The sequence below is a fragment of the Chinchilla lanigera genome, unplaced genomic scaffold, assembly GCF_000276665.1.
Source record: "Chinchilla lanigera isolate Chin_1 unplaced genomic scaffold, ChiLan1.0 scaffold00029, whole genome shotgun sequence".
Lineage (NCBI taxonomy): Eukaryota > Metazoa > Chordata > Mammalia > Rodentia > Chinchillidae > Chinchilla > Chinchilla lanigera.
Genome location: NW_004955430.1, coordinates 1,969,772 through 1,990,746, shown reverse-complemented (window position 1 = coordinate 1,990,746; position 20,975 = coordinate 1,969,772). Strand labels below are relative to the sequence as shown.

Below are 20,975 nucleotides of genomic sequence, written 5' to 3'. Positions count from 1 at the left end.
TCCCACCAACCCATGTGTGATAATTCTGGCTGTTTCCCACCCTTGCCACACTTGCTGTTTTCTGTCCTTTTCATTTTAGCCATTTGGGTAGGCGTGCGATGATGTCACCCCAGAGCGGGTCCTTAGGGTTCAGCAGAGTGAGTAAGGCTGTAGTCTTGCCACACAGCTAAATTTTATTTAGCAGAGTTAGCTGTACACAATAGCCTCTGTGACTCCCACAAACACTGTGTTGTGCAAGAGAAGCCAAAAGTAAGAATTCATACTGTATGATTCCACTTACATAAAATGAAAAGCTAGGCAAGATGAACCCCTTGCGTTATATATTCAGGCTGGTGGCAGGTAGGGAGCAGTGGGATTGGAGCTTGTGGGGCTTCTGCTGCTGGGTGTTCTGTCTCTTGATCTGAGTGCTGGTTTCTAGAGTCTGTTCACTTTGTAGAAATATACTGGGATGTAACTTATGATCTGTGTGCTTTTTGTAACATATAGTTTCACACTGAATACATATTGAGCATAGGTGAGACTCCATTTAGAAAGGAAGCTAGAAAGGTCCAGGGCCCGCTAGTCACCTCCTCATGCTCAGATTAGGCCACCAATTTATTGAGACATTAAACTGTGACTGTCCAGTGAAATGACTGACACTTGAGTATGTGCGTACAGTCTGTGTTTTAAATCATGGGCCTGAGCACCTCGAAATCAACGCGTCCTCTAACTCTGGTGGCCTCTTGTTTACATAGTTTCCTCCCAAGCACAGTATCAGAGTCATTAACAACTACTCCCTTCTCTCCAGGTACTGGGGGCACATCATGAGTCTGTCTGAACTCTGTGTCCCTTTTCACATCTACAGAGTGACAGTTAGTTTTTGAAGAAGGAGAAATGGATCTTAAATGGTCACAGTGTCCCATGCCATCTTAATTCAGCAAAAGCAAGACCAAGGCCTTGTCAAGTAGCAAACAGGTCTGCTCCCGTCCCTAACAGGTTAGAAGGCAGAGCTGGAGGTCTGGGGTGACTGTGTGGGTCCCTCTTGGGCACAGTGGGCATGACCCCATACTGACAAGCAGCAGTTTTCTCTGCCAGCCCTTCCTGGCCTGGATCAGAAGAAGCGTGGTGGCCACAAGGCATGCTGTCTCCTGACTCCCCCTCCGCCCCCGCTCTTCCCCCCGCCGTTCTTCAGAGGAGGCCGAAGTCCGGTGAGTACTTAGGACTTATGAGTGCATAGCACACTGGGCTTCCTGATGCCCACCCTGTACTCCACCTGCTCCCCATGGGCTACGTCCACAATCTTATCTGAGAGTCTACCCTTTGCTCTCACTCTGAAATTCAGCCCCGGAATGGACATTTGCAGATTCTGGGCCTGATCCACTCTTGTGCTGTCTGAAATCACTGATGGGGGGATGGCCTTCTCAGCTGAATATTGATTTTGGCAGAGTGTCCCATCTTTTTTAAAACAATGAGGTGAATTTATAACTTTCTGCATTCCCATCAACTGCTCAGATATGGAATTTCCTCTTTCCTTTTCCTTCCCCCCAAGTATTAATAAAATTCCCTAGCTGGGGAGGGGAGAGGATGGGGAAAAGGAGATAAAAATGGAGGAGTATATAAATGGTGAAGAGAGGGTAGAGAAAAGTGAGATAACATGCACCAAAGTACAATTAGGCTGAAAGAATTACTTCTAGTGTTCTATGACACAGCAGGGTAACCACAATCTTCAATTTATGATATATTTTCAAATAACTAGAGAAAAGACACATAGAAATGATAACTGGGGCCGGGGATATAGCTCAGTGGCATAAATAGCTGCCTGGCAAGCGCAAGGTCCTGAGTTTAATTCTGGTACCAAAAAAAAAAAAAAAAAGATAACTGATTGAGGAGGTGAAAACGCTAATTATATTGATTTGACTATTATACATTGTATATGCACATTACATTGTCAGTGTGTGTCCCATAAATATGGATAAATCTTATGGTTAGATTGCAGAAGAAAAACCTTCCCCACAGTCCATGTCTTAGGTAGACCATGTCCATGAAGTGACACAGGAAATAGTGTTCCTGCAGCCACACCAAAGCATGAGAAGGAACAGATTTAGGGATGGAGGAAAAGGTGAGGAAAGGGACAGGATTCAGAACTAGAAGAAGCCAGGGCATTCTAGGGACCTGGAACCCTCAGGTCTTTCTGGAAGCTCTTAGACCTATACTGTACCACAGCTCCTCACTCTAAGTGGCTATCAGGCATCTTCAAGGCAGCTAGTTCAAATTGAGCGTGCTGCAAGTATACAATACACACTGAAGGATGAAGACCTAGTATGAGACAAAGAGTGAAAAATATCTCATTAGTCATTTTCGTAATGAATATATGTTGAAGTGACAATAGTTGGGGTACATTGGGTTAAACAAAATATATTATAAAAATTAGCTCCACTTGTTTTCTTTGACCTTTATAAAAGGTAAAAATGTAGATACCAGAAAATCTAAAATTATAGTGTGGTTCTTGGCATGTTTCTTCTACTGAACAGTGCTGTCCTAGGCATTGCATAAGGGCCCTTGCAATGAGCTTCCTATCTCTACCCTAAGGGGCCATCCTATCTCATGAATCCATCCCAGTCAAGCTGTCTCAAGAGCAAACAAGAGAGCTGAAACTGGTGTCCCCAAAGCCCATCTTCCCAGGACACTCGTTCGGGTGCCAGGGAATCGCCAGCCTTGGACCTGAACATGGAGCGGGGCACTGTCCAGAGAGGCAGCCCTTCCTCGGTTCCCAGAGTCTGACCTATAACCCTGTGTTGCTTTGCACTGAAGCTTCTCTCCCCAGACATGAAGAATCTCCTCCTGGAACTCGAGACCTCACAGTCCCCGTGCCTGCAAGGCTCCCTCGGCTCCCCTGGGCCCCCTGGCCCCCAGGTAGGTGTGCTGCCTCGCTGCCAGACCCCTTCCGCTGCCTTGTTCAGAGCAGGAGAGCCCCTGGGCAGAGCCTCTTGGTGTCTACCTGTCCCTTTACATCTGATGAGGGGCTGCTTCGCCTTCTCTAGCTTACCTGCCCCTCCAGAGCCACCTGGAGAGAGCGCTGGTTTCCTTCTGGGTGAATTCTGGCCACCTGGGTATGATTCCTCATCTATACAAGCCGAATAATAATCGTTCCTGCCACCCTAGATTTTGGGAGAATCAAGTGAGATTCTGCCTCTGTGGATGTGGCCACAGTTATAGTTGTCATGAGACAAAAGCTTGACCATAGTATACCTAATGTGCCCACTGGCCCACCTGCAGACCCAGAGGTACCAGCGTTCAGTGCAGGAAAGTGGAAGCAAGAGGAGCTCACTACCCTGAGCTTCACTGGGCCCCAGTATTGCTACCAAGCTGCCCACTCGTCCCCACCAAAAGTAAAGGAAGGATGAATAAGAGACAAAACACCAGAGAAAGGATTTTCTAGACAAAGAAAAGAGTACCTGCTAGAAACCCCGTCTCCCTCCTGCTCCTGTGGGCTGCCTCCGAGAGGGGCTCCATCCGTGAGGGGCAGTCCTAGCCTGGGAGGAGAAAGACAGTGCGTGGAGCAGTCAGTTCTCCAAGTTCCTGCCCACGCAGGGAGCGCATGAGCTGTCACTCACGTAAGCTAACCATCCCGTGGCTTCCTCTCACTGGAAGAGTCAGGGCCGAACTCTTTACCCCAGGGTATGAAGCTCACAGGAGGGGACTCTGGCTTGTGTCCTCTCAGCAGCTCACATCCCCTCTGGTACTGGCTCAACACAGCTGTAGCAATGGTCTCCCAGATTCTCATACAGTCTAAGCTTCGTTCAATGTTAGGGCCTTTGCATCTGCTGTTCCTGCTACTTAGGGTGTTCTCCTCCAGATATTTATCATAGCTGGCTCCTTATTCACTCGGAACTCAGTTTATGTGTCTCCTCCTTAGGAACAAGTAAAGAAAGTGATCTCCTCCAACACCACCGTCGCTCACAGTCACTACAGCCTAGTAGAAATTTTTCTCAATCTGTTATGGTTTCCTGATTTTTTGTTGTTCCTGGTCTCTTTGGTCTCCCCTCTATAAGTAAGCCCTACAGCATACAGCTCATGGATCAAACCAGCAACAGCCTGTTTTTCTAGCTAAAGTTTTATTATCTATGGCTGCTTCTGGGTTACAAGGGCAGAGTTGACAGAAACTGAATATGGCCTTCAAAGCCTAAGATATTCAGTTACTCTCAGGCCTGGTACAGAAAAAGCTTAATGGTTCCTGGCCTACGGGAACAGGGACAATGTCTATCCGCTCCTAGTTGTATCCCCACAGCGCAAAGGGTTGTAGCCCGTTCTCCATAAATACCTGTTGAATGCACTAAGGAAAACAGGAATTTGAACCTAGAGGCTACCACAGAGAATCTGGGAAGTCTGAAGAAAGACCAGGTGGAAATCCTCTGAGGTGGGTTTTATTGTCCTACCTGTAGCAGTCTATTCCAATGGGTCTTGGGGCACAGGAGAACCAGCAGAGCATCGGGAAGAAAAAAGGGGTTCTCTGCTGACCTAAGAACAGCAGCTCCTCCATTCCACCAAACACCTCACTCCACACAATCCCCTTTGACTTGCATGGGGGCTGCGCGGCCCAGCTGTGAGGTCTGTGGGACCACCTCAGATCCCCTAGCATAGTGTGAGCCAGGCGTGGTGGCGCACACCTGTAATCCCAACACTCGGGAGGCTGAGGCAGGAGGATCGTTGCAAGTTCGAGACCAGCCTTTGCTACAAAGTGAGCTCAAAACCAGCCTGAACTGCAGAGTGAGATCCTGTCTCAAAAAGCCAAAATTAAAAGAGCACCTAGCATAGTGTGAATGCTGCCCCTTCTCAAAGTGAGATCAGTGACCCAGTGACTTTGGTACATGCAGAAGCTGGTTAGCAATGCAGAATCCCATCCCCCGCCCCCAGACAGAATCTTCACTTTAGTGTTTGGCAAGACATGCTCCACCCCATCTGCACCTTACGGACTGGGAAACGCTGAGCCGGAGCACAGAGATCTTATAAAATAGTTCTAGGCATTTTAAGAAATGACAAACATTAGGGCTCAGAAGAACAAAGAGAACGGAGTACCATTTTTTTCCTCCCTCCTTTCCCCAAAGCAGTAGATACCTAAACCCAAGATGGTGGTTCTCAAGCTTATCTGCACACTATGATTCCTTGGGGAGCTTGGGAAACTCCGGAAGCTCATTCTCTTCCCCCTAGATTGTTATTTAATTGGTCTGGGGTGTGCACTGGGCTCTCAGAGTTTTCCAAGATCCACTAGGAACTGTAGGATACTGACAGACCTGGGAACTGCTGGCTGGGGTTCCTGGTCATTCGGACGAGCTTCAGAGGACACATTTCAGGCAATCTTTTTACTGTGCATGTTTACCTGTGGGTGTTAGGACACACTGGGGTTCCGAGGGCATTTGGTGAGTTTGTCCCCTGTGTCCTGGGAATCAGTAAGACAAAGTCAGTCACTGAGCATTTCACAGACATGGGAGCCCCACACAAATGTGCTGTGACTGCAGGTGTGCAAAGCATCGGTGCGATGGGTGCTGGGCCCCGGAAGTAGACGCGCCCTGCTCCTGTGGCTGGGCAGTGGCGCAGAAGGGTGCCCTTACTTCTTCACATTTTCATGCCTTAAAAAGATGGGAAGGGGCGAAATATTAGGCTCCTGGTACCCACAGATTAGCCATGGGAATCTGTAAGTCGGCTGCTGCTTAACTTCGCTTCCCTCTTCTCACTTCCCTCGGCCCCAGGAAAGCTTGGTAGGAATAGTGGAAAAATATGAGAGGCAGCAAGCATCGTGTTCTCAGCAAATGGGATCTCCTCGGGACTCCTTTGGTGCTCTCACTAAGCACTTGGGACGTTTCAGGCAATCAAAGGATTCCAGGGACAAAGTTAAAGTCACACAGAGAGTGGATGTGTGAGCCTCATGACTGAGGTACCGCCGGAAATGCGCCGAGAAAGCACAGGAGAGGAAGGGCGGGGAGGAGAGCGGGATGCAGGACAAAGCTCTTCTCCGGGGTCCCAGGAGCCCCACATCCACACAGATCGTCACTGGTGCTGTGAGGGTGCAGTGCACCAAGCTCCCACCCACCTCCCCACAGCACTCCCCACTTGGCTTGGCATATTCTTCTTTAATTCTTGTCTTGATTGTGTAGGGTCCACCGGGGCTTCCTGGCAAGATAGGACCAAAGGGAGAAAAGGTATGAGCCCCTACTTTCTTCAACCCACCTCTCCTTGGTAACTCCAGCTTGTTTTATGGGGTGTCACTGAGCATTTTCTGGTTAATATTTCAAAGAATGTGCTCATTCTGCCTAAGTGTAATGACAGGGCCCCCGATGCCTAGCTGCTACCGGGGTGTGGGATACCACTGGTATATTCAACTTGGTCCACTGGCATGGTGGGAATGCTGTGACCAGCCAAGGGCCTGGCCAGCAGACTGAGCCGCACAGTCATGCCCAGCCACCAGCCTTATGATCTCTCCACAGCAGCCTCTGCTTACCTTCTTCTCCATCCGCAGGGAGAACTCGGCCGGCCAGGAAGGAAGGTATGGTCCATACTTATCTGTGAGCATCACACAGGCTACCGTGTGCCACATGCGTGTGAGTGTATGTGCATTCTCAAGGGGGAGGAGACAGCGGTTCCCTGTTATGACCACTAACAACCATCTGGTGGGCAGTGACAGTGCTGCCGTCCTGGCTGTGACAGTAGAAATCCTTTGGTCAGGAACCGGTGCTTGCTACCACTAGGTGTTCAGATTTCTTCCAATGGCAGCAGCGAGCCTGGCCAAACTTCCTCCAGGTTCAGACACCTTATGCCACTCCAAGGCTCCAACCAGTTACACTGCAGGACTCTCACTGTCTGTTTGATTAAACTGGAATAAAGTTCCAGAGCAGACAGAAGCAAATGGCTTTTGCTTTTTTGGTATATCCGAAATAAATGGGAGTCACTTAAAGTTAGTGATGCTGAGTGAAGCAGACATACATTATCAAGACTCTCATTAGTGTCAAGAGGGAGTAAACCAGCAGCCTGTGTCACTCGCTGTGGTGAGTGCATACTGGTGCTGATACTCTTGGCCTCGCGATTGAAGGAAGTGTGAAACTTTGGCAGAGACAGATACTTATGGCTCGTAATATAAATTACTATATTCTCAGCTAAATGTTTTACTCAAATGGGATCCCTGTCAATGAGAGCCTTACACTGGCCCTTGCAAGGTACAGATGTCAACTCCAGCCACCCCGTGGCAGCTGTCTGGAAAGGAACGTTCACATGCTCAGACCGAACAAGTGCCATGTTGATCAGTGATGCGTGCCGTGGGTGTGGGAGGCGCAAGAAGAAATCAGTACACGCGCCAGCATTTGGCATCTCCAAGATCTTTGCTGAGCCTCCAGATCTCCAGCCAGCTGAGAACAAAAGAGACCCTTGGCCATGCTTCCATGCTGTCTTATAGGTCTTGCTCTTCCACAGTCCTTGGTTTAGGTTGGTTTCCCTAGAAGCGGAGATATGTACAAGTGAACAAACTATTAAGGGATCTTGTAGGGAGTGGGAGGAGCCAAGCAAGAGTGTGGTGTAAGGTGACGTCCAAACTCAGAAGCCTGATCCCTAGGGGAGCTCTGGAGCATGGGCTGCCTGTAATCGGGCTATCAGCTGCAGGAAGAGTGGTACATAAATTACCAGCCATCCAACTGCCCATGCATAAACTCTACAGTTGCAGGTTGCAGAGAGAAGTTGTCCACAGGAAGGAAGGATGGTAGCTTCCTGAAGATAAGTGCTCTAAACTGGTAAAAAGATCTTGAGAGAGTACCAACTGCATCTGGTACTGATCCACACACATAACCCTATCTCATTCCACAGCGCTGCCTGTGGAGAACCCACTGGAATGCCGGGATATTAGATGGGTGGTTAGACATGATAAAGGTTGAAAACAAAGCAGTTTAGCATCCCACTATTGTCCATTTGTTGAGTAGAATGTAATTGTGTTTTGTGATACTTTATGACATCAAGGATTTAATGTGTATCTAAGTGTCCCAGCTTTCTAGGGCCGCAGTCTTTGGAAGGTAAGGATGAAGGCCCTGTAGACCATGCTTAGATTCCCTATACTGGAATCTGGGCCCAAGATATTCTTAGAAGGAGGGAAATATACCAGTTGTCCTAACTTTTGTTCTTGGTTTTTGAAGGGTAGACCTGGCCCCCCAGGTGTTCCGGGTATGCCTGGGCCCATTGGCTGGCCAGGCCCTGAAGGACCCAGGGTAAGTGTGTTATGCTGTTGGGCTCATGTGATGTCAGAACAAGAAAGGAGAAGATGACAGCTCCCCTGGTATAGTCAGTGAATCATTTCCTAAACAGGGGAAGCAGAGTGCTAGGGGACTGTCCATGGGTCCACAGACACTTCCTTCTTCACTTGGCCTGCAGACCTTGTTCAGTGCAGTGCCTCTGCTCCTGTAGAAGGAGAAACAGCGCCCTCTTTCACAGGGTCCTGCCTTCCCCTTTGACCTGAGAATTAGCATACTATTTTCTGGTTTCCCCATGATGACCCCAGGGGGACTTGTGTCAGGAAACTCTTGCCTGTCGAGCTGATCTGATAGGAGTAGAGAGCTGAGGGAGTGGGTGTTGGCTAGCTTGGGAGAAAGATAGAAATCCTGCATAGAGCTACCATCAAGTGCTGATGAAATCTCCTTGCTCAGAGAGGAAGCAAACACATCCATATCCATCCCTCTGAGTATGGTCTTCTCAGCACTGGTCCAGACCACAGTATGGAGATGTCTGAACGGCCCTCCCTATGCAAAGAGCAAAGCACACAAAGTTTTTTGTGTATATTGACACCTTGTCTTCTCAGGCCCTGGTGCCCTCAGGCTGTGAACTGTTGTTTGACTTGGAAATTTTACCTGCAGAAGTCAGGGGTAGGCAGGTGAATGCCACCAACTGCTCGGATTCTCTTATACTGGCTGTATTATGGGTATAGAGAACTGTATTTCCAGTCCTCTGTGGAAAAGTCCCAAGGATATTTCTTTTTAAATTCCACTGTATAGAACTGAGCCCTCCAATATGGCAGCCATTGGCTGTGTTGGCTAGTGAGCCCTTGAAATGTACCAGTGCAACTGAGGAGCTGGATTCTTTTTTAAAATTCATTTGAGTTTACATTTTAGAACCTTCACTCAATTCAGTTGTTTGAAAATTTTCAGGTATATTTGGAGCAACTTAAATGTGTGATTCTTCTTTCCCAACCATAAATTTTATGAAATCTACTTACAGATCAAGTACTTGGAATGAAAATTTAACTTAAATTGAGATGTTTCTTAAATGTAAAATACACAACAGATTTCAAATATTTATTAGGAAAACAGAATGTAAAATATCTTGTTGATAATTTTAAATTGATTATATATTGAAATGATAATTAAACTAGTAAATTAAGCAAATTATATTGATGAAATTATTTTCACTTGCTTAGTTTTACTTTTAACATGACTTCTAAAAACACTTAAAACTGAGTATGTGGCTCACCTTATATTTCTACTGGTTGGAATTAAGTATGGGAGATGCAAGAAGTTCCAACTGCAATGCTTTCTCAGGGGTAACAGAACCCACTTATGAACCTGAATGTGACCCTCCGCCGTAGGCTATACCCAGAGGTGACACTCACTGTATTTGGTCTCAAACATAGGGTGAACATGTGTGGAGATGTCTGAAAGGCCCTCCCCACGCAAAGAGCAAGCCAGCCAAAGACTTTTGTGTATATTGACACCTTGTCTTCTGAGGCTCCGGTGCCCTCACGCTTTCTCCCCAGCCCTCCCACAGTTCTCCCTAGGAAAAGATCAAGTACCACCACTTACAACACCTTCCTGAGTATGTAGTTTAGAGATCTGCTCCACCTTGGGTGTTTTCATTTTATATTTAATCTGAAATACCCTGGGAAGTGTAAAAGGGGGAAATTGGAGGACCTCAGAGTCACAATCCAGTTTCAATGTCCCTGCTTCTTCTAGTTCAATTTTTTGCCCATGACTCTTCTGGCTCAGTTTCTCGAAGAAAAATCACTGTGGACCTGCTTTTCCTTCTAATTCGTGCAGGGTGAAAAAGGCGACCTGGGTATGATGGGCTTGCCAGGGTCAAGAGGACCAATGGGCTCCAAGGTTAGTGTGTGCTCCAGAGGGACAATCCCAGATCTTCTTACTAAGGCTTTGGAGCAGCTGTGGTCTACAAAGCAGGGAGTGTGGAGCTGCTGTCCTAGGCTGAGAAGTGTCACCGACATTGGGAAGCCCAGTGCTTTTCCTTATCAGCCCTTTGGGGGACATCTTGCCCTGGGATGCAGGGGCATAGGGATGCCATTCTGCTCTCCTATGCTGTGATGAGCAAGCTTCTGGACAACTGAGCAAATGGAAACCTTTGTTCAGGTCTCTGGGGGATAAAGCAATGTTCTTTTTAGGCCTGATAGAAACAAAAGCCTCTGGGCTGTCTTTATGATTGCAACCCCCTAAAACTTGCAATGCAATGTGGAGAGCCCTTAGTATCCCAGTCAGGGATTTCTTTCACTCCTGGACTACACCCAACGGTCCTACAGCACTGATTGTAAGTACGCTTTCTGCTTTCTTCTAGGGCTACCCTGGATCCAAAGGAGAAAAGGTCAGTGCTTGTCTCTGATGGCATACCAGAACCTGGCCTGACTGTAGGCGCTTGAGCCAGTGACGGACAGAGGACGGGCGGAGGTCTCTCTTTAGTCAATAACTGCAGCAATCATTCCTAGCTATTCCTCTGTCTTTTATCAACGGCTAGAGAGAGGAGCCTCCAGCATAGGGAAGAGCTCACAGTGGAGACAGATGTATGCACATAGAGCAGATGAGTGAGGCTGGCAGGTAGCGGAAGGACACAGTTTGCATGGGGGTGCTGGAGGAAGGTGGTAAGTATGTGTCCTGAGACTCAGCTTCCGCAACACAGCCTCCCTCACCTATCAAAACAAAACAAAAACCAACAGAAACTTGGAGACAAATTTCTTATGGGATAAAGGATAAGCTAGGACCCAGAATTTTCTGTGCATTGTCCTTTATTAATTCAAGAGCTCTTTAGGGTCCAAATAGAAGGCAGATCCCGAAGCATTCCTTTCATGGGAAAGTCACCCAACAGCTCTAAGCTATTTGTCTGTAAAATGAGGGTCTCGTCATAGGAAGCTTTTCAGTTTGAAATGCGTCACTTCCCTCACCCCCACCCCACCAAGATATTAACTCATTGACTCTCTCCTCTGCTTTCCTCCTAGGGATCCAGAGGTGAAAGGGGTGACTTGGGTCCCAAAGGTGAAAAGGTAATGGCCAGCCAATAGAAATGATAACCTACAATGGAAGTGATGGCCCCCTACTCAACCCATATATGGACTGAATGATGGACGGACAGACAAGCCTCCATTTTGAAAATGGCTGACCGAGCTCATCCACAGCCCTTTCAAGTGTTATCAAAGTATTTGTTGCTCTGTTCACAGGGTTTCCCAGGATTTCCTGGAATGTTGGGGCAGAAAGTAAGTACCTATAAGTAATGAAACACAGGCCTCAGTAAAAAAAAAAGTATCAGGCCCTCCAAGCAAAACAGACAGAGCTTCTACTCTGGGGCTTGTGTTCATCAAGCGGGGAGAGTGGATTTAACTGGGAAACGTTCTGGTCCTGGGGAGCAAGCTGCCTTACCTACTGAGGTGGTGCAGCAGGGTGGTCTCTCCAGCTCAACAGGAGAACAAACCACTCTATCTGAGCAGAGACAGCACCTTCTTTGCTTTTCCTGCTTCTCAGAGGGACATGGTGATGTTAAAAACAGGAACATCTGTGACCAGGAACTCAGATCTGAGCTACAATGGTCAAGGCGTCTCTCAAACCACAGGCCCCAGGCCTCTGGCTTCATGTCACTGCTGCCTAAACTCCTGACACAATCTTAACGGTGGAGCGCATGCTCCCAGACGTGTGCAGAATTATTCTAACTGGATGACAGCTATCATTTTTTGGTGGTTAAATTTTGAATTTCAGTTTTAAATTAAAACAGTGAAATATTTAGTGGGTCTCTTGCTAAGGACAAGGCCTAATTAAAAAACAGCCTGTTTTAGGTAAATTAAAGTATTCAGTAAAGAATAGAATGATATGCAGATATAACAAAAAGTATAAAAGTAGCAACTGATTGGCAGGTTCTTAGAAACTTTTACTTAGGGTTAAGGTCTTGGGGGAAAGGACGAAGTCACAATGAGGAGAGAATAAAGAGAAAATGCATAAATGACCATGCAGAACAATGCCTAAGCCAGTGTCATAGTGCTGGTGCTTCGAAATCAAGGCATTGACACTGGAAAATATTTTAACTTAGGTCTCAGACTGTAAGTTTTTCAAACATGCGAAGGGATGCTTTTTCGAATTTTTTAATTTTTAAAGTTCACCTTAAGGTATTATTTTTCAAACTTAAATTTTTATCTTACTGCATCTGATCACTAGAGCATGTTTAAATATTTCCAGTCATTATACATTAATTTACTATGATTTATCATACCTTCAGCCGTTGGAAACTCTTTCTGCCTCCTAGAGAAAGTAATGCATTTTAAAAAATAGATTAATCATAGGCAAATCTGTTAGGGATGGTGGCACATCCCTGTAATCCCACCATGCAGGGGACTGAGGCAAGGGGGTTGCTGCAAGTTCAAAGCCAGCCTGAATTCTATAGAAACAGGGAGACCCCTCTTTCAAAAAACAAAACAAAATGAAGTGAAACATTATATAAACAAGTTAAAAGAGAAAAATAATTTTATTTTAAAACATTTAAGCTATCTGGCAGTGCTGGTGCACACACCTATAATCCCAGCACTCAACGTTAGCCTGAACTACAGAGTGAGACTGTGTCTCAAAAAACAAAACAAGGGCTGGGGATTTAGCTCAGCGGCACAGTGCCTGCCTGGCAAGCGCAAGGTTGTGAGTTCAATTCCCGGTACCGGGGAAAAACAAAAACAAAAACAAAAAAACAAAATAAAAATAAAAACAAGAAACCATTTAGGGTGGGTCTTTATTCAGTGCAACAGTGAACCTCAGAGAACCATAATTTACTGTAAAACAAGATACGATGGTTTCTCTGGCCTCTGCACCATTTTGTAGGCTTAGCATCCAAAGTGTTTCTTCTCCCTTTCACGGTATGCTGTATGAAGAGGCGCTGATATGATAATCATAATGAGGTCTTAGGAGAGAAATTAGATCAAGAAATTACTGGCCGCTCCCAGTTGATAAAGGGAAGGGCCACACTTCCTTCTGACAATCTCCTTAAAAAATTTATATTGTTTATGCTGCTGTTTTCTCTTAGCCAAATAAGGCCGCCCCTGGCCTCTCTAAACGCCAAGGGGAAATTGTGCAAACGTCTCCATGGCAACAAAGAATCCAGCCAGTCCCCTCACACTCTCACCACTAGGAATGCTAAAGGACACCACGAGCTGGCGAGAAAGCATAGACTTAAGAACCATTCTTGGTGAAGCAAGATATTAGTGCCTTGAGTGGGGATGAGTTCATGACGATGGCTGAGCTGACAGATCACTCAGAGCTTATGCTTGATCCTTACCGCATACCTGCATTCTCCGGAATTTCACATTGCATCACCCCGCCTCTGAGCACCGTGTGGCAGGAACCGGGGTGTCCACTGTTGTCTGTGAGTGCCAGGGCAGCTCTTCACGGACACAAGCTGCTGACTAACAGAAAATCTCATGGTTGGAGCTGCGAAACTTATCTTGTTGGAGGTGTACTTGGGGCTGTAGGGGAATCACAGGAGGCAGGAATGACGTGCTCTACGACGTCATGGTCCCAAAAAAGCAGGAATCCTTCAGACTTGCTCTAAAGGCCCAGAATCCTAGAGGGGCATGGGGAAGAAATGACAGTATGATGGAGAAATGAGTTTTCCAAAATGTTGGCACTGAACTGTGAAATTCTGTGGCAAGCGCCTTGGTTCTGATAGTTCAATATAAAGTTATTTTCAATTGGGGATATTGTTTATATTATGCCATGCCTTTTGCAATAATAATATTGAATAGTTGAACACATGTTCGAAACATCTCTCCGTACAAAGAAAAAGTTTTCATCTAAATCAGTGGAAGTGAGCTGGAACTCAAAGCAATATTCACTGAAGAGAAATATATACTCGGAATGAAGTCCATTTACATGGGCACAAGCTTCCCAAAGGTGACAGCTGGCAAAGCAACATCCAATCATTAAAAACCCATAGATTTAAGTTTGTGTTTAACAACAAAACATAACCAAGCACAACATAAAAACTTCAACTAAAAGAGGATTTTCCCGTTAGTAGTATCCCACATGTGAGTGAAATACAGGAACCTGCATTTTGGCTATTCTGGGTGTTGTCTCCAATGTCACCACTAAAATATCTATTGCTGCACTGCTGTCTCTTTCAGGTAATAAGCAACCTGCTCAGGGACACTTCCCTTTCCTTAAAAGATAAGACTGTCTTTCATGTGACCTCATCAGTCTCGCGAGCTTCCGGGCAATCCCCTGGAAGAGACTCAGAAGGATCATGAGGCTGCCCTCGTGGGTGGTGATTGCGTAGACCTGGGTGGCCCAGCCCACCCTACACGCCTCGATTCCTTGCTTGCTTCTCTTTCTTCTTTCCAGGGTGAAATGGGCCCAAAGGGTGAACCTGGGATAGCAGGACATCGAGGACCCACAGGAAGACCAGGAAAACGAGGAAAGCAGGTGAGGGTCCCAGGGCTTAGGGCACAGCCTCCTGACCGGGGGGCATAAAGAGAGAAGGTCTGTAGGGTCAGTCAGAGATGGTGCGTAGCCCTAGACTCCAGCATGCTCTGGGCTGGAAGACAGAAGCAGCACTACTCTCAGGAGCTCCTGGCTTCTCCACACTCGCCATAGTTCCACACAGATGGGTAGGATGCTCCATACGAGCTGTGCCACAAGCAAGAGTGGGTCTTTGGTTCATAGGGAAAAGTCTACTTTAACCAAAGCAACCGGGAATGGAAGGAGACTACGACCACTTACCCAGCAAACGTCCCTTTGCCGCAGTGTCCCATACACAGTGAGTTTCAGAGCACAGCCCAGACAGCTCCCTGCTGTCGAATGTTCTTTGGGCACTCAGTGACAGGGGACCCCAAACTGTAAATGACCCTTTTTATTGGGCTTATTGAAGACCTAGGGAAATTGCTCACTTTGAGCTTTCCTGATCAGTAGCCTCCTGCGTTAAGCGACGTGAAGGAAAAGGGAAGAGGAAGGTGCATTTGCCCAAGCAGCTCTGGAACTTTCCTCAGTGCTTCAGAGAATTTCCCAGGCTTTTCCGCAATGGCTGGGCACTCCTGAGAGGAGCCCCTCCCTTTTTTGTCAATTTATGGGCTTTTTGTTTCAAAAAGACATTTTAAATTCAGCCATATTTATTTTTTTAAATGTTTATTGAAAAGCAACTATACTTCCACTTCACAGGAACAAAAACAAAACACATCAGTTACAAGAGTATTAAAATATACAGCAGTGATAAATCTCATCACAAAATTTACAAGACTTATATATAGAAGACTAGAAAACATTACAGAGAAATTAAACATTTTAAGAAGCATTTTAAGGTGAAACATTTGAAGATAACGATTCTCTATGAAAATCCAAAGAACTTGAAATCAATTTTGAAAAGGGAGAAAAACTTTGGAAGGCTAACATGACATTATTTCCAGAATTAATATACATTTATAATATCTTATTTACTCTTTCAGCTTCTCACTCTAAGGAAACAATACAATATTTGTACATATGAGTCTGATACTTCACTTATAAGTACGGACTTGAGTTAGATCCATTTAGCTACAAAAGTCTTCAGTTTATCCTTTTTTGTACATGAATAATATTCTACTGTATTAAAAAAACAACAACACACATCTCTTTTGGGTTGTTTCCAAGATTTTGCTATTACAAATTGTGCTGCTATAGATGTGGCTGCACGTATATCACTGTGGTATGATTTTTTTTTTTTTTGTCTTTTTGAGACAGGGTCTCACTATATAGTTCAGGCTGGCCTTGAGCTCACTTTGTAATCCAGGCTGGTCTTGAACTCACAACGATCCTCCTGCCTCAACCTCCCAACTGCTGGGACTATAGACATGCGCCACCACACCCGGCTAATGTTTTCAATTCATCTGGGAAAATACCCAGAAGAGGAATGGCTGGGTCAAATGGGACCACTAATCCTAGTTCTCTGAGAATTCTCCACACTGATTTCCACAGTGGTTGCACCAGTCTACACTTCCACCAACAGTGGAGAAGGGTTCCTTTTTCCCCACACCCCTGCCAGCATTTGTTGTTGGCTGATTTCTTGATAATAGCCATTCTTTCTGGGGTGAGAATTTCTTACTAATAACCATTCTTTCTGGGGTGGAATCTCAGTGTTGTTTTAATTTCCATCTTTCGAATGGCCAGTGATATTGAACATTTCTTCATGTATTTGTTTGCTGTTTGTATTTCTTCATCTGAGAAGTATGTATTCATCTCAGATGCCCATTTTTGGATTGGATCTCTAAGTTTGAGAGGTTAACTCTATTTAAATAATTTTAATTTTTAAAATTGACCTATTGGGTATGAATACATACAGTACTTGTTTTTTCATGATAGTGCCTTTAAATGTTAGAAGAAAAATGTTTTGAAGGTATATATTAAAATATTTGTGTTTATTTTATTTTTAATTGACAATTATATATTTGGAAGTACACCGTGATATATATATATATATATATATATATATATATATATTTGAATGATCATGTCAGGTTAATTAACATACCTGTCACCTCACATATTAATTATTTCTGGTAAGAACATATAAAATCCATTTTAAAAAAAATTAAAATCATTCACTTTGTCAGCTTTTTACTTCTCTTTCCACTATAAATACATACACTATCACAAAAAACTTACAAAATTCAGAAAACAGTAAGAGAAAGCATCTAAAGACTCAACACTCAAGCATAAGTACTGTTGGTCGTTATGGCACAATCTGGTATATTTCCTTCCAGAATTACTTTTTTTTATATTCTAAGCTGTTTCTTTATTTATATCCAATATATAGTTATCTTGTCCTTAATTTTTTAGTTAAAATCACAATATGCAGTTGTTCTTGCTGCTATAGATATTAACTAATGTTTGAGAACATCTTTTTAAAATATCTGCATCATGTTTTAGAAAGTGAGTAACAGATTGCTTGGATAAGAGAGATCTGACCAGACTGTATACAATGGTGAAAGGTGAACATCCTGGGTGCAAAGCTTTTCCCATTCTTCTAGTGACTTCTTTGGGCCAGGCCCTGTATAGACATGCCCACTACACATGATTTGCCAACTTCAGCTTACAGCAAAACCGTGAGGATATTGATTGAATACAGATTTCCACAGCAGATGCAGTTGTTATAGTCCCAAGTTTGCCATGCATCACTGCCAATGCATAAGTTTACTTCCCCAAGACTATGACACAATTGGCCTGAAACACGCCTTCAGCAGGATTTTTGTTGTGTTGTGTTTTATAAGCTACCATGTTATTCTACTGTGCAGCCAGGGTTTGGAGCTATGGTAACACTATGAAGCTAATCACAGGTTTTTTGGCTTTTTTTTTTTTTGAGACAGGGTCTTACTATGCAGTTCAGGCTGGCCTTGAGCTCACTTTGTAGCCCAGGCTGGTCTCAAACTCACAACGATCCTCCTGCCTCAGGCTCCCAACTGCTGGGATTACAGTCATGCACCACCATGCCCGGTTTAATCCGTCTTTGTTTGTTTCCAGTACTGGGAATCAAACTCATGACCTTGGGTTTGCTAGGCAGGCGATGGGCCGCTGAGCTAAATCCCCAGCCCCTTTAATCACAGTCTTTTGAGAGTAAATTTAGGAATGACAGAGGCTCCAATGGCTAATTCGGGTCTCACAATAACTTTTGAAATGACAAAATTCCAGTCTAATTTTCAAAGTTCTACAATAGGTGATAAGTTCAGAGCTTCTCAGTGCTACCACGACACCAATTTCTGGAAAGGTAGGCTTGGAAAAAGGAGAGGAAATATTTTATCATGTTCTCCCCTGATGATGGTTTACATCCAGAATATTGTATGTTTCGGGGTTCAAGAAGCCTGTTCGTGAGTGAGAGTCCAGCCCAGGGGTGAAGTGCTTGTCTAGCGTGTGCAGAGTCTTGGGTTCCATCCCGGTACAAGGCAAAAAGCAAAGAAAAAGGCTGTTGGCTTCCGCCCTCTACTTTTTTCTGACAATGTCTGTCTGTTCCTGGGACAGCCAAAGCCAGGAAGCCTATTTTCTGACTCTGCTGACATTGATTTCACTGTAGTAAAATCTACACCAAAACCACATCTTCGAGCTCAGAGCAGCTGAGGGAATGAGCTCATCTTTCCTACAAGATGTTATAAACAACCTGAGTGTGCGCCCGGCCCTCACCCTCAGCAGATACTTGAGTTGTTAGCTTTGGAAGCCTACCACGGTGCTTTATTTTTGTCACGAATTCATTTCCTAGTGTAGGGTCATATATCCAGTGCTTGTTGAGCCTGTGGTACTAACAGTATCTGGAGGTTATTGCAAGTCAATCCAAAACCAGAAACTAAAAATTCAGAAGGGATTTCACACAAGAATTTCCAGATGAGAAGGACTTTAGAAACCATTTAATCCAATCTCCTCAGTTTTTCACAAGGAAACTGAGGGCCAGGGAGGTGGAGCTGCAAGGGTGCCGGGGTCAGCCTTTGGAGTGTGGTGACCAGCTTTTCCTCTTTCCTCTCCTGCTACCTCCTGTTTTGGGACTTGCCTTTGAGGGACCCAGGGAAGCATCTGTTGTCTTTTTCATAAAAACTTTCAGTTAAGGAGACAAAACCACCTCCCACAGAGAGATCTTCCAACTTCGTGGCAAATAAGAAATAAAGAATGCTTTTCCTGGAGCGTACTGCCTAGTGCGTCCTACCCATAGAGACAGGACTCTTCTGAGCAGATGACCCACAGGGAAGATTCCGTTACTGCTGAGTATCAGAATCAAGGACCATTTCCAGCTTGGTCAAGCTGTGTACTTCCTGTGCTCAGAACCAGCTGAGCTGGCTGTCAGAAAAATCAGGGTTAGCTGTGCCTATATTAAGCTGCTGTGACTTCCTGTGCTGTTCTGGGATCCATCTTGGTTACCTCCTGAAATGCTTCAGCTTAAGCTGGGCTTAACAACGCCCTCCGTAAGGATGGAATTGGAAACAAACTGACCTCATGGGTTCCATAGTAAGAATTTTAAAACGCTTTAGGTGTTATCGAGAGGGTCCCCATGACCATGCTGACCAGGCAGCAGGTCACATGTCACCTTTCTGGCTGGAAAGAGTCTCTAGTGTGCCTGCTTCTCAGACTTAGGGAAGATTGTGTTTCATCAGGTGGGCAAGCTTGCCAGGCACAGTGCGGTAAGGAGAGCCAGCCAAAGGTCAGTGGTCAACCGCTGTCCTGATTAGGCCTAGGGCAAGGGTAGTTAGTTAGCAAACTGCTCAGGGGAAAGCTGACAGCAGTGCACACCCGCGCTGTTCTCCGGGGTCACTCCTGAGGATCCCCGAGGGGAACTGAGAACCTGATTTGCTGCAGAAGCGCCCAGTGTAGGCAGCAAAAGGACTCGCCTAGGGGAACGTCTGTAGCCGTGTCAGCAGCTAGCCCAGGTCTTTACTTTTGTAATAAGAGAAATCAAAACTAAAGCACGAATTTATACAAAAACTGTTTTAACTGGGAAATTAGAGGGAAGATAAGAAAGGGCTCCAGCTTAGGGACACTAAGCTCTGATACAGGGGTTCACACTGGCCCACCCACAAAAGCAGGCCAGCTTTTAAGCTTAGCTAGTGGGCTGGGCTCTGGTCGATCATTATCTCAGTCCCAGGGTCACAGATCTGGAATCTTTATGGCTGGGAGGTGGTTTCATTCCCAGGTGACTGAAAGTTTAGAACAAGCAGGTTTAAGACAAAGACTGGAGAAACCGCAGTTGGATGTCCCTGGAAATGGCCCGTCCCGGTTCTTCAACCTTCAGTCTTGAAGAGGGTGATATTCTGTAAATTCTGTAATCAACCTTGTTTTGCCAGTTTTCAGAGAGGCACTTCCTAAAAGATTAACGTACCTGGGGCTGGGGATTTAGCTCAGAGGCAAAAGCGCCTGCCTGGCAAGCGCAAGGTCGTGAGTTCGGTTCCCGGTACCAGAGAAAAAAACAACAAAAAAAAAGATTAACGTACCTATATGTAGCCCTGAGAAGAGACTGGATCCAAATTGTACAGTAACAAAGGATATGAAACGGAAATCAAACTTTGTTTGGTTTTTAGTTACCTATCGGGCATCTGCAGGCCCAAGTGCAGAGTCAAAGTTTGTGGCAAAAATGGCTTTGAAGTCTCGGGGTACCCCAGGAGGAGACCCAAATCAGGTTTTTAAGGAGCAGCAGGCAGGGGCCCAGGATTCTCCTTGTTTTCTCATCCCTGTAGCTACCCACACTTTTACTATTCTTGTACGAATAAAACAGGCTGTGTGAATCACGTAGGTCTCTGTTTACTCCTTAAGTGAATGTCTCTATTTAGTTTGTTTTGAGACCCTGGGGTTGTCTCGACCCCTACCAATAGTTTGGACTTTATATGGGCCCTGGGCCTTAACCACAAGCTTGTGTGGATCTTATCTGTAGCTAAGGATCAAGTGAAGAACAACCACATCTTCTTTGCTTTCCAAGTAGCCCCTCTGCTGCCTGTCTCCAGCCTGCTAATGACTGACTTTCTGCCTATCATTATGACTACAAAGGCTGTAGCGTGCCTTTATTTTAAAAATCAGGTCTTCTTTCACTGTGTGAAAGAAATGAAACCAGACCAGTTGCTGTGACAGTCACCTTGCTCCACATTGCCCTTTGTCCTGTGCAAGCCACATTTTCAGGTCTTTGTTAGCCTCACAACAGACCTATGTGGGAGTATACTTCCTGGACCCACTTCACAGAAGACAAAACTGAGGCACAAAGCAATGACAATGAGTTATGCAAAGTCTCTG

At 45.3% G+C, this 20,975-nt stretch overlaps 1 protein-coding gene across 2 annotated transcripts in view; it reads left to right on the top strand.

Moving 5' to 3' along the window:
• Positions 1-20,975, top strand: part of Colq (collagen-like tail subunit (single strand of homotrimer) of asymmetric acetylcholinesterase) — a 62,749-nt gene that overhangs the window by 28,835 nt on the left and 12,939 nt on the right. The window contains exons 2-11 of one of the 2 annotated variants that reach the window (XM_005387306.2): positions 1,075-1,187; positions 2,791-2,892; positions 6,132-6,176; positions 6,494-6,520; positions 8,151-8,222; positions 10,041-10,103; positions 10,567-10,593; positions 11,222-11,266; positions 11,441-11,476; positions 14,592-14,672. In XM_005387306.2, coding sequence (XP_005387363.1) covers positions 1,075-1,187; positions 2,791-2,892; positions 6,132-6,176; positions 6,494-6,520; positions 8,151-8,222; positions 10,041-10,103; positions 10,567-10,593; positions 11,222-11,266; positions 11,441-11,476; positions 14,592-14,672 — 611 coding nt within the window. Of the gene's footprint in view, positions 1-1,061; positions 1,188-2,790; positions 2,893-6,131; positions 6,177-6,493; positions 6,521-8,150; positions 8,223-10,040; positions 10,104-10,566; positions 10,594-11,221; positions 11,267-11,440; positions 11,477-14,591; positions 14,673-20,975 lie in introns of both variants that reach the window. The other variant, XM_013515712.1, reaches the window with a different exon arrangement.